The sequence below is a fragment of the Stylophora pistillata genome, chromosome 5, assembly GCF_964205215.1.
Source record: "Stylophora pistillata chromosome 5, jaStyPist1.2, whole genome shotgun sequence".
In the NCBI taxonomy this organism is placed as follows: Eukaryota; Metazoa; Cnidaria; class Anthozoa; order Scleractinia; family Pocilloporidae; genus Stylophora; species Stylophora pistillata.
In genome coordinates, this window is record NC_142523.1 from 17,637,434 (window position 1) to 17,651,129 (window position 13,696).

The following is a 13,696-nucleotide window of genomic DNA, read 5'->3' on the forward strand; positions in this document are numbered from 1 at the left end:
TCCGACATTGGGATGACTTCAGGGAAGTCATCTTTATATTCCATAATTTAAAGGGATATGATGCCGTCTTCTTGCAGGAACAAATGGTGAAAGAAAACCGGCGATTCGAATTCCTCATCCCTAACGGTACCAAGAACCTTTGTATGAAAGTGGGAAAGCTCACCTTCAAATAGGCATGTGCTTCCTGCCTATGTCCTCGGCCTCATTCTCTAGTACGTTTGGTATCCCCGAGTTGAAAAAAGGTTTCTTCCCCCACAAGTTCCATACCCCGAAAACCAAAACTACATTGGCCCCCTCCCGGCCGCTGAATATTACGACCCCGATGGAATGTCGGAAAAAAAGAAAAAAGAGTTCGAGGCGTGGTACGCGGAGGAGAGCAACAAGAACCTTCATTTCGACCTAAAATATGAGCTTGTTGCCTACTGCAGATCAGACGTGGCGTTGTTGAAAGCCGGTTGCCTTAAATTCATAGACGAATTTAACGCCATTGCCAAATCCGACCCCATGGAAAAATGCGTAACGATCGCCCAAGCCTGTAACAGGTAATCATGCGTTTATTTTTTCAAAAACATTCATCATATCAGCATATTAAAAAACAATATTCTTGGTTTTTTAGGTACTGGCGAAAATACGTGATGGCTCCCGATTATATCGCCATCGAGCCAGAGAATGGATGGGAAGGTGCCGCGCCCAACCACTCCCACGTGGCCTTGGAATGGTTGACGTGGACGAAGAGGAGCCTGGGTACGAGAATCCAGCATGCGCGTCAGGGCGGAGAATTCAGCATTCCCCATGGATCTCGTGTGTATACTGTCGACGGTTACGATAGAGAATCGCGTACCATCTACGAGTTCCATGGGTGTTTGTTCCACGGTTGCCGCGACTGTTTTCCTAAAAGAAACCAGGTTGCCTTTGCGTCTGCCGGACTTAATGTCGAAGCCCTTCGTCGCCAAACAGCACAGAAAACTGCCACATTGCAACAATTGGGATATACCGTCGTTGAAATGTGGCAGTGCCAATGGGAAAAGCAGAAAAAGGCCGACCCAATCCTCCGCAACTTCTTACAGTCCCTTAACTCCACCACGCCCCTTCAACCGCGTGAAGCTTTCTTCGGTGGGAGAACTGGAGCGACCACGTTTTATCACCGTATAGACCCCAACCAAGGAGAACAGATCAGGTACGCGGATGTCACTTCCGAGTACCCCTGGGTGAACAAATACGGAGAGTACCCCATTGGACACCCCACCATCTACCTGGAACCTTTCAATCAAGATCCCTACGCCTACTATGGCCTTATGAAAGTGTCCATTCTCCCGCCTACCGATCTGTTTAGCCCTGTCCTTCCACACCGCCAGAAAATTGGATCCGCCTTTAAACTTACCTTTCCCCTCTGCCGTTCCTGCGTCGGAGAAGAATCGGTAAAACCCATGGAAGAACGGAATTACGTCTGCCCCCACACGGACGAGGATGTTAACCGGTACGTGGTGTACGCCGGAAATCCATAAAGCTATCGAAATGGGGTACCAGTTAAAACGCATACACGAGGTATGGCATTTCGAAAAAAGACAACGTGGACTCTTTGCTCCTTACGTCGACACTTGGTTGAAAATTAAACAAGAAAGTAGCGGTTACCCCGCCTGGTGTCAGACGGAGGAGCAAAAAGCCCACTATGTCCAACAATACAAACAGAAAGAAGACATTGACCTCGACCCCACCATGATCACCAAGAACCCTGCAAGGAAAGCTACAGCCAAACTGATGTTGAACTCCTTCTGGGGCAAGTTTGGGCAGAATTGCAATAAATCTAAAGTTCACCAGATTTCGCACCCAGCAGTATTATTTGATCTCCTCGACGACCCCTTACAAGAGGTGCAAAAGGTACGTATCCTTTCCCCCGAGTTGGTGGAAGTGTAGCCAAACGCGACGACCAAGACCCGGAGAAAGGTCGTGCTACGAACGTGTTCATTGCCGCCTTTACTACCTGCCAGGCCCGCTTAAAGCTATACGAGTCACTGGAGATTTTGAAAGAGCGTGTACTGTGTTACGACACCGACTCGGTCGTCTATAAGTGGAAGCCTGGAGAGTCTGAAATCCCCTTGGGGGATTATTTGGGGGACATGACGAATGAATTGGAGGATGGAGATTACATTGTCGAATTCATTTCGGCAGGTGCCAAAAATTATGGATATGTCACCGTCAAAGGAGAGAGCTGCGTCAAAGTCAAGGGATTCTCTCTAAATGTGCGCGGAATGTTACAACTGAATTACGACATCATGAAAAGTAACATTTTGGATGAAATTCAGCATCCCTTGGATGAGTCCAGAAAGACTGAAATTATTAACCCTGTACATTTTGTAAGGGATCCAGTAAAAAAGAAAATAAGAACGGAGACGCAAATAAAGGCATATAGGTTAGTTTTTGATAAGAGGGTGATGGAAAACGGAACATTTAGTTCATTACCTTACGGTTACGCTAGACTCGATGAAGAAGACACAGAATTAGCCCACTTTTAGCATTTTAAACATTGGTTTTTATCTTTTTTTCCAATAAACACAACATTGTTTTTTAAACAGTGTTTTTTCAATTTCTAAAAAATGTTTTTTGTTATTTTTATAGTTACACCTGATGCGACTGCTTGCGCCTACACTCGTGACAAATTATTTAACCCTTCTAAAATGTAAAGTCACGATGCGTGCTCCGTCATTTGTAAATTGCGCTAAATTATTATTTTCCGATTCACTGAGTTGCGTTTCCACCTCGTCGGTGTGTTGATTTCGCAAAGCGATGTAATGAATGTGTTTCGGTTCGTAATAATAGCTTCCTTTCAATAGAGGGCGATACTCAAACGTGCGTAACAGATCGGTGATCTGATCACCCATCATCACTGGGGCACACAGGGAGGAGTAGAGGTAAAGCGTGCGTGGGGCCGTTCCGTTTTTATAAGTGCTTTCTTTGAGATTGATGAATGTAAAGTTATATTCACTAAGATAAAACACGATAGAATCGAGTTCTATGTTATCTTTACCAGTGAATGTTCTCTTAAATAATCCGTATCTAAAGAGATTATAATTTGGGTCTGAACGAGTGCTTGAAAACTCCGTCCCGCGCATTTGTGCAACCAGATTCTTCCCAGGTTTTTGCAGCGTTTTTGCTTTGTAATTACCACTTCGTGTCCATTCAAATAGTTGGCAAATATCTTCACGTTTTTCAAAAGTCACATAAATCATAAAATCTAGTAGCGATTGAAATGTACTTGCGTCTACTTTCTCAGAGGAAACAAACATAGAGCTTGTTTCCACGTTGAAAAACATATCAAAGTGTAGCTGTTCTTTCCCAGGTAATGCTACTAAGGAATGATCATCGGTCAAATTATCTAAAATTAGCTCGTGTTCTCTTTGAAACATCATTTTCACGAAATCAAAGACCGTTTCCATGTGTGTATCTTTTATATCTCCAAAAGTCACATCCGTTGTAATTGCTTCTTGTTGCCTTGATGACTTTTTGTACACGGTGCGATACGATTTCATAAATAAGTCCGTATCTTTTAATCCTTTGAGATAAGGTGTCAGGATCGATTCGGACGGTAAGGAAATGCTGGACATTCCCACTTCCCATTCCCCTTCCAAATCCAAGCGTTTGTTGAGTCTATTTTTCCAAGACTTGTTGGTGTTTCCAGGAAAGTATTTGACACTTCCATCGTTACTGGTTAACGTCAAGTAAAAGTTAGTCATGTCGTGGCGTGTAGGTATATGAATGATGTACCTTTATTTATTTCCTTTTAAAATGTAGTGTCAATATACTGGGACCTTTTTCGGGTAACTCGGCCAGAGTGTTTTTCGTCGTTTCACCCACTTGCGTTTCGATGACGTCGAAATTATTATTTCGTAAGGGAATGTAATGAATGTGTTTCGGTTCGAAATAAGCCGTGCCTTGTATTCTTTCCTGGTAAGGATTCTGACGTAATAAATCGGTGGTCTGATCACCCATGGTCACTGGCGCACACAGGGAAGAATACACGTAAAGATTACGTGAACTGGATGCCGTTGAAGGTGTATCGTGGGGGTGTATTTAAAGGTCCAGACGATATCACTGAGTAAAAAGCGATGCGTATACCTTGTCGAATTATTTTTCCAGGAAATGTCATACCAAAAATACGAACTATCGAGGAAAGTAAGCGGTCTATCGTAACTCCATCCTGTACCGCGCTTCGTCAAAGAGAGATTCGCCCCAGGGCGTGTCACATTTCACATTATGGTTATCTTCTTTCCCCCCACGAAAATCGGTGAATTGGATATGCGACTTTTCTGTCCACCCACCCCACTTGCAGAGTTGTCGGGGTAACTTGAAGTATACGTGATTACGGATGCATGCATCTCTTACATGGGTCGAATCTATGCTCTCACACGATACTGTGACGGTTCCTTTTTCTCGCTCGCAATGCACGTCGAATTGCAGAGTTTTGTCATTTGATAAATGACTTATCCACGTGTCATCCAGACTGAATATGAATTTTAGTCGTTCTTCCTGAAAGACGGCTTCTAAGAGATCGTAGGGATTATGTAATGTATACCTTTTGATGTCTCCATAAGTGATTGAAAACGTGACTGTTTTAAAGGTCTTTTGCGAGTTTATTAGTAAGCGACTGGTCGTGAGAAGCACATCATCGTCTGATAATCCTTTCAAATAGGGCTCCCAACTGTTCTTTAGCGCGAGACTGTAAGGTAAGGATATACTAGATAATCCTACTACCCATTCCCCCTGTAAATCGATGCGCGAATTCAGTTGATATTTCCAAGACTCGTTGGTGTTTCCGGGAAAGTATTTGACACTTCCATCGTTACTGGGTAACGTCAAGTAAAAGTCACTCATGTCGTAGCGTGTTGGTAAGTGATTGATTTTTTTCTGTTGCACTGTCTTTATTTAATCCTTCTAAAGTGTAAAGTCACGATACTTGCTCCGTCGTCGGTAAATTGCGCTAAATTATTATTTTCCAATTCGCTGAGTTGCGTTTCCACCTCGTCGATGTGATGATTTCGCAAAGCGATGTCATGAACGTGTCTCGGTTCGTAGTAATAACTTCCTTTCAATAGAAGACGGTACTCAAACGTGCGCAACAGATTGGTGATCTGATTACCCATCATCACGGGAGCACACAGGGAGAAGTAGAAGTAAAGCGTGCGAGTAGCCGTTCCGTTTTTATATGTGCTTTCTTTAAGATTTGTGAACGTGTGAGTAAACTCGTCGAGATAGAACTCGACACAGTCTATATTCACCCCATCCTTTCCTTTAAACACGATTTCCAATAACCCGTATCGATACCCGTAATGTCGAGAATCTGTACGATCTTCTACAAATGCGTTACCTCGTTTCCTCAACACGAGATTAGGTCCGTGTTTGGCTATGATGGTAAAATCGTAAGTCGTATACTTTATCCGTCCAAACAGATCGCACATATCTTTCCTCAGTACAAAATAGCAATGAATTTTAAATTTTAGCCGATCGGCAAATGTACTGTCGTCCACCTTTTCCGATGTCACTGTAATCGTTCCTTCCTCCTCGTTGAACATCATATCGAATTGAAGTTGTTTTTTCCCCGGATTCCATACCAAGGAATCGTTCTGCGTGAGTGAATAAAAATAACTCGGCCTCTCTGTCGAATAGGATTTTAAGGAAATCGTACGCCGTGGTCATGGGAGTATCCATGATGTCTTTATAAGTGACATCTGTTAAAACATTTTTATGATTGGAGTTGTTTTGCACTTCGCGAGACGATCTCATAAGCAAGTCGGTATCTTTTAATCCTTTCAGGTAGGGTATCAAGAGCGATTCGTGAGGTAAGGCTATGCTAGACATTCCCACTTCCCATTCCCCCTCTTAATCCAAACGTTTGTTGAGGCAATTCCAAGAATTGTTAGTGTTTCCAGGAAAGTATTTGACGCTTCCATCGTTAATCGGGAGAGTTAAATAAAAGGATTCCATCGTCACTCCAATAAAGACACACACAAATGATACCTTTTCCACACACTTCATTTTTTTTTTTATTACAATCCAGCTTTTACTTTAGCCTGCATGATGCGTTTTACAATGCGTTCGGTCATGGTGCTTTTACCAAATCGTTGAATACCGGTAATCATTTTACGATCGGTCTTGTGTTTATCAGCTAGATTTTTAGATTTGCTATAATCGATATCGTGCTGTTTAGCTAACTTATCGAGACGATTAATACCAGGGTCCCCGCGTTTAAGACGCATGGCTAATTTCGTTCCCGAGCCCATGTACTGATAGCCGGGCCAATGAGATTCTATACCCAGTTTATTAATCCATTTTTGAAGATAAATTTTTCCTCCCGATTGCCTTCTTCTTTTACTTCTTGCCCTTCCCTTTCCCTTTGCCTTTGTCTTTCGGTGCTTTGTATTCTGCATGTTGTACGGCTTTGACTGGATCCCAACCTCTCTTTTCCCACGGGTCCCACACATGTTCGATCCTACTCTTTTTTGGTACGGATTTATGAGCACTTCTCGCCTTTGGTCCGGTGAGGGGAGTCGAAGGTAACAATCGTTTCCCCGTAAGAATGGGTGTCGAAGGTAAATCTTTGAGACTTTTCAGAGTAAAAGGAAACGTGACGGGTTTTTTTGTGGCACTACTACCCGGTGTAGAAAATAATTTCTTGGGGGTAATGATATGTTTCCTCTTCTTTTTCTTGGAAGTCGAAGGTGTGACTGTTTTCTCTACGACAGCGGCAGTAGGTTCTTTGCCTGTTTTGACGGACCGAATCAAATCTTTTATTAGGTTCTCTTGCACAGAATCTAATAGATTCCCCTGCTCTCCTCCGTCTTCGCTAGTCTCAGGTCCTACCCCTGTGGGTAATTGTCTCAACTGATCGGTTAATTGTCGTTCTTGCATTAATAATTGTTTTATCATGGGTTCTTTCAACCCTGCTCGCGTGTGTGGGTCACTGAGTAACATCTGAGTTTCGGCTGCGACTCGTGCGGCTTTATCTAACAGGGTACTTTCTGATATTTTCCCCTTATAAAAATCCACCAGCGCTTGAAATTCTTGCGGGTTCACGATCAGTTTCTTTTCCATAGTTTAAATAACGGTATCAAAATGTGTTTGTTTATCCAACGTAACCAGGAACACCCCGTGCTGCTGCTGTTGTCACCACTCTCGTCAAACTCGATATGAAAGGTAATACCTGCGTCTACTTGATCTTTATTCTCTTCTGCTTCTATCTTGGGTTCCTTCATTTTAATGGACAACGACAGAACACTTCGTTCATTCCTCGCCAAAAGCCTCCGCCCGTCTGAGAGGCAAGTAATTGTCTCCGTTTTTTTAATGAGTTGATACGCTTGACAACCTCGCGCAACACACTGCTATACTTTCTCAATTTCGCCACCGTCTGAGGCGGTAAGGCTATGCGTCGTTTCAACATGTTCATCACTAATTCACTCACGCTATTGATTTGATCTTTACTGGCATGTAATATTTTTTCCTTTCGGAGATTTGAATTTTTTTCGCGAAAGATGGATTTTAAAAAAATCGATATTTCTTTTCATGCGATTCATCCTCGCCTTCTAGTAGCAGCGTCTAAAGCTTTCTTGGCCCCAAATCCAGCGGCGCCACTCAATGCTCCTTACCCTACGGCTTTTCCTCCTGCAATGAGCGCGGGGATGAGTGAAGCTAAAGGTAATATTCCACCTTTTTCCCCCTCTTTCTCACCCTTTTTTTCGTCCTTCTCCGTCTCCTTAGAGTGCGTTTACTACTTCTGGCCATTTAGGTCGTGGCTTTTTATAATCACCCCTGCAGACCTTTTTCACTTTACTTCTCACGGACACAATGCGGAGTTTCCGCGACTTCAAACTTATTTATCTCCTTCTCCGATTTAGTCTCTTTATCATGCGTCTCGCCAACTCTTTACTCAACGCCTGAGTATTGATGGTGCTTTTATACAAATTGTTACCAAATAAAAAAAATCCTCCGCGTTGTCTCTTTCTTTTACGACGTTTGCGCATATCTGTAACACCTCATGCAACCTTCGTGTTTTAATAGGCGACTCACCAGTCTCATAGAATCGCGACTCGCCGGGTGTACATCAAAACACAAATAGCCATACGGTCTTTCTGTGCATTCGTTATATACATCCATGACCTCATGCCATTTGGCGGGATACATTTGTAAGAGTAGATTTCGTAATCCGATTTGATCGCGAGGATTCTTAAACGCGATGATGTACTGCGCATTTCTAGAGATGGTTTTGGCATATTTACCCGCTGGAAACATATCTTGACAGAGGTAACATACGATGAGGTTTAAATGATGTGAATATCGGTAAACAAATTGAGAATGTCTTTATCGTTCCTGCCTTCGGCCATCAAATCGTCTAGGACTAACATTCCTCCTTTCGTATCACAAACCATTCTTTAATCATATCGTCGTCGAGTACTCCTTCGAGAAATTCAATACCTCGCGCTTGCATGACATCGAAATTCGGTTGCCACGACCCGTAGCAGTACCGAATGCGTTTCAGAGGTACGGCAAATACTTCCGGGTTTTCTAACAGCAAGCGTTTTAGAAAGGTGGTTTTACCGCAACTGGTAGGACCCACTATTAATAGATTGGCTGGAAATTTAATGGAAAACCCCTCTTCTAAGCAGGATGTTGCCATGTCTCCCTCACACACAGAAATGAAACTCGAATGATCACAAAAATTAATTTATTAACCCTTGAATCATGTCTTCTAACATGCTACCTACGATATGATCGTTTTGCACATAGTCGGAAACTGTAAAATAACTTAAACACTCATTCATGCTCTGACCTCGAGCTTTACACATCAAATACACCATCGCATAATCACCGCAACTCGCCGTTTTAATCGATTATAAGACGCGATCGTTTTTACGAATGTATTTCCAACGGTTTAACCACACGATAAACGGGGCGAGATATTGGTAGGTGTGTAAATCTAAACCGTAACTATCTAAAAGTTCACAAGAATCATCGTAAGTCCAGAGGGCTATCCAATGCTCTCCTGGTTTATGTCCGGGGTGAGTATTCACAATGTAGGCTTGTGGTGTCCCTCGAAGGGGAGAGGTGGGTAATTCGTCGCACGCAAACGCTCCGACATAGTATCGTTTCAGGATGGGATCACGCCTCCCCAAAGCGTTTAATTGATCTGTAGATAACCGCACAAACTCCATCGCCTTCTAATTCACATCCATGCTGACACCTCCTTTAAATCGATCTCCAGCATGCTTTCGTATTCACTGTAAATCACAATGGTTCTCGGCGCTGTTTGAGCGGCACATTTCAGTTGGATGTTAATAAACCCTGCTTCTTTAGGAAGTAAGAGGGGATCGTCGTGTCTTCCGTTAGCCACGTTTGACCAGGCAAACAGGGTACAATTCTTTCCGTGTCCCCAATCGGTAGCTCGTACCATGTTTGCACCTTTTCTATACAGACACCCCGTGGCTTCCAGAAACCTATGATACCCCCATCATATCACTGTACCCGTTCCCTGTGTTCAATTGCATCGTCTCGTAAGGGTATTCTTCTCCATTCCAAATCTGTTTGACCCATTCCACTCCAAATTGTCCAAAGGCAAAAGGGTCTTCATCGTATTGCCCATTAAAGGCATTGGTGGCTAGAATTCCCATCACGATTCTCTGAGGTATTTTTCCGTTAAAGGGATTAATGATTTCTTTGGACGTGGCCCCATTATCGAGGGGGAACTGTCGCATTTCTGTACGAATGATGGGGTATTTAGCTGGGGTTTTGGTGACGATGCTCATGGCATTATCGTACACCGAGGAGTTGAGGGACACTAAGCAGACGTATAAGGTGAGTTTGATATCGTCTACATGCTGTCTCACTTGTTCGTCCCCAGGGTTGGATTCTGCATTAAAGTACAATGCTACCGGGTTGAGATAAAATTTTTAATCCATCTCTGTCCTGGGCGCTAACCATTTCCCTTGATGAAAAATATCCACAAAGGGTACCATTCTCAGTACTCTGTGTTTTCCTCCCGCATAATAATTTCGAGCATCTGCTTTCTGCGTTTTGATGCGGGCTTTGTGTTTGGCAGATAACGCAGTATAAGCAGCGTCGTCTGTCTTTACCTTTGTCGCCGTGTACGTTTGGGGGGAATCGATATCTTTTCTCCACCCGGCTGGGGCTAAAATGGTTTCTCCGTCTTCTCGGTCAAAATTCAGTAGAGTTTGAATGTAGGCTTTCAGGTGATACATGCCTACTTGCTCGGTGATGAGAGTACCATTGAGTTTTACGTTGATTTGTTTAAATAGGGCGTGTGCTATGTTATTGACAGGGGATAAGAGGTTGCCAGCTGTATCTGCACGGGACGTGAGGTTTCCATTGGCTGTGGTTTTAAATGCCAAATCTAATTCCACAGAACTTCTAGCCAAATCGATAAACTCGGTCTGTTTAGGTACGTACACCTCTATGGGTGTAATGCTTGAGGTCTGAGGCGATACTTTCATAAAACGCGATTTCACCGTAGAAAGGTCTACAGGTGGAACGCGAAACAAATTCAAACTCGGGTTCTGTTCTGCGCCTTTGATGGACATGTTGATACTTCAACGTCTCCTGCGTTTCTGCACCCTGCGTCGTCTATTTATTTTCTTTATACGTACAAATCCTCCTCGTTGTTTCCTTCTTTTATACCGTTTTAATATCGTCGTCACTACATTTCCAGGGGACGAGGTTCCCACCCCTATATGCCCACTCCCTACTCTGACTTCTCCCCAGTATACCATCTTTTCTTAATCGGCAAAAATATCGTCGAGTTTCCTAGTGACTCTTCTCTGCACTTCTTGTTTGACGGCTCTTTTTACTCCTCTCTTCACCCCTTTAGGAAATTCTGACAAAGATCGTTGCGTGAACGTCCTTTCAAGGCCTCTCCCCGTTTCGCGCGCCACATCTTTGACTATTTCTTTGATACCTGCCCCCACTTGTGTCCCCCAACTCCCTAGGAAAGGAGGCGGATATGCTGGCTATCCATGCAAAGAACCCCCTTTCTGGTCTCCGGGAACGTACACCTGAAACCTCCGTAAAGATCCACCCCTCATGATGTCACCAATTACTTTAAATCTTTTTTGTAAATCCAGCTGTTATATTTACTAGGGTATCCTTTCCACTTGACAAATAATTTATCTTTGGCCCGTTTTAATACTTTTTCCACGCGAAAATACGTGGCTGCATCTACGTGTACTTTTTGTAAATCCCATGAATAGAAGCTACCTTGTAAAGGTGTTTCGTCTAATTCCCGCACTTTGTAAGTAGTGACTTTCCCGGGAACGACTTTACGAATTTCAAATACTTCTTCTGTCCAACCCGGTAAATAACTCTTTTTAAATGTGCGAAATTTCTTATTCAGTCGCACTTTATCCCCCACTTTAAGTAGGGGTTTCTTGTGGGTGTTTAAATCTCCGTACAAAGATTCCCACACTCGAGTTTTATTCTGTTCAGGCACTTTGATGGGAGCCGTGCGTATGCTGCGATGAAAGGTACAGTTATATTGCGAGAGTAATTTGGGTAGGACATCGGTATATTTCAACGTATTGGCAGCGGTGAAATAGCGATACAGCTTGGTTTTTAAGGTGCGAATGAATCTTTCGGCAAGACTCGCTTTTGCGTCTCCGTGCGTGGAAAAATGGTGTATACCTCGCGAAGTGAGCCAGGTTTGAAAGGTCTTGTTATAAAATTCTTTGCCTGCATCCGTTTGTAATTTCTGGGGTTTCCTACCCTGTTTTACGATTTTAGTAAACGCATCTGTCACCTCTTTCCCCGTTTTCTTTTTAAGGGGTACTGCCCACGCATATTTAGAAAACGCATCGACCACGACCAAAATCTAACGAAACCCTTTATTTTCTTCGGCGACCCATTGTTCGTCAATATCAAAGACTAACACGGGTGCAAATTCTCCTGGGCGGCGACGCGGTTTGTGTAGGGTATATGCTAAATTCCTTTCCAATTCTTTTTTGGCTTGTGATAGGGGTATCTTTTGGGCTTTGGCATATGGTTGAATACCTCCTAAACTCCCAATATTTCCAGGTGATTCGTATTCATGGCGTTCAGTTTTCGTCTTGGGCATTGCATTTCGTAATAGGCTTTGAGAAGTATGAGCGTCATCCACACTTTGACGCAGTAGTAAGTCGTCCAATACTTGCTAAGGTACTGGGAGTAAAGTTCGCGATAGGCTCTATATGTCTATTTCCCCCGATACCATAGGTGACCTCCTAATTTACCAGCGACGCGACGCTAAAAGGAGACGCGACACCAAATTTGATTGACAGTTAGTGTTTTTACAAGAGAAGCGACGATAAAAAAGAGACGCGACGTCAACTTTCATTGACAGTTACTGTTTTACCTTTGATTGACATTTCGTTACCTTAATTGTGTCATTTTTTCTATATATGAACCGGTACTGACATGACACATGTATCATTCACCATGAACCCTAGTTTAGAATCGAACCCTCAATTAGGTGCGTTAGCCCTGGATGAACTTCTAGATACCATGGAATTTCACTCTGACGACGATTCCTTGAGAAGAGTAATTCGAGATGTGGAGCAGTATTTAATTGACCTTGCACCCTACGAAAATGATTACGATAGAAGAACCTGGGAATTACGATGTCAAGTCTTGCGAGCATTCTTGGAATTTGTACGATATCATCACGATGGTGCCATTTCTTCTTGTAAGAAACGCCTCCTATTCACGGATGATGAGAACACGCCAATCAAATGATTGACAGCTAGCTTCTATAAAACACTTTTCCTTCTTACACCTTTTCATCATTTTGATACTGCACACGAACCAGAACGATGCCTTCCTCCATTCATACTCGTCCTTGGTCTGCTGCCAGTGAAATCGTTTGTATGCTTTACGATTTGAGACTCGATGCTACTAAAGGAGATTTAGAGTTCAACTTAAACACCATGAAAGACTTGGCACCGATACGAGAAGCTCCTACACCAGAAATAAAACAAGCACAAACTCAAGTGTGTGACGCGTTTACCAATTACCTTCAAGTGCTTAAAGATTCTATCAAACCTCTGGGAGTTACTAAAGACTTGAAAGACTTTCCATCCAAGGCCTGTGTGATACTCGACGAGGTCCTATCTTGTGTAGACGAACGAACCAGATGGTATGATTTGGACAAAGTCAAAACTCGCATCTGTTTTTCCATGCGGGATGATATGGCAGGAGCCACTCGTGACCAGAAAGACTTTAACAAAGTCTACAATGGTGTGATGGAGGCATTCCTGGAATTTGTCAATTACTGTGAAGACAAACCTTCACCCAGATCTTCTCCTTGTTGCAGTACCGGTTACAGCACCTCTGATGACGAACAAGATTGACAGCTGTCACCTGTCCTCACCCCATTAAAAGACTTTACTTCCATAACTTTCTATCATTTCAACACAGACAGCATCATGTTTGAACATTTGGACGATAATCCTAAATGATGTGCCGTGGCTTTAGAGGATTTATTACACATCGTAGAGAAAAATGCGGACTATGTTGATTACCGCCGAATACAGAGATATACAAAGCAGTACATACAAGAAACTGATCCCACACAAGTAAAAGACGATGAAGATCAATTGCTTAAACTGCACGCGGATGTCATGAAAGCTTTCCTCGCTTACACGCAACATTGTGAACTACTCTACAA

General features: G+C 43.1%; 1 protein-coding gene across 1 annotated transcript; it reads left to right on the forward strand.

The window, feature by feature from the left end:
• The first annotated feature begins 327 nt into the window (after window positions 1-327).
• On the forward strand, window positions 328-1,869 carry LOC111339651 (uncharacterized). Its single transcript, XM_088762115.1, has 2 exons — window positions 328-542; window positions 617-1,869. The coding sequence occupies exons 1-2, from the start codon at window positions 328-330 to the stop codon at window positions 1,503-1,505; spliced, it is 1,104 nt and encodes a 367-aa protein (XP_088618241.1). The 3' UTR covers window positions 1,506-1,869.
• The last annotated feature ends 11,827 nt before the right edge of the window (window positions 1,870-13,696 follow it).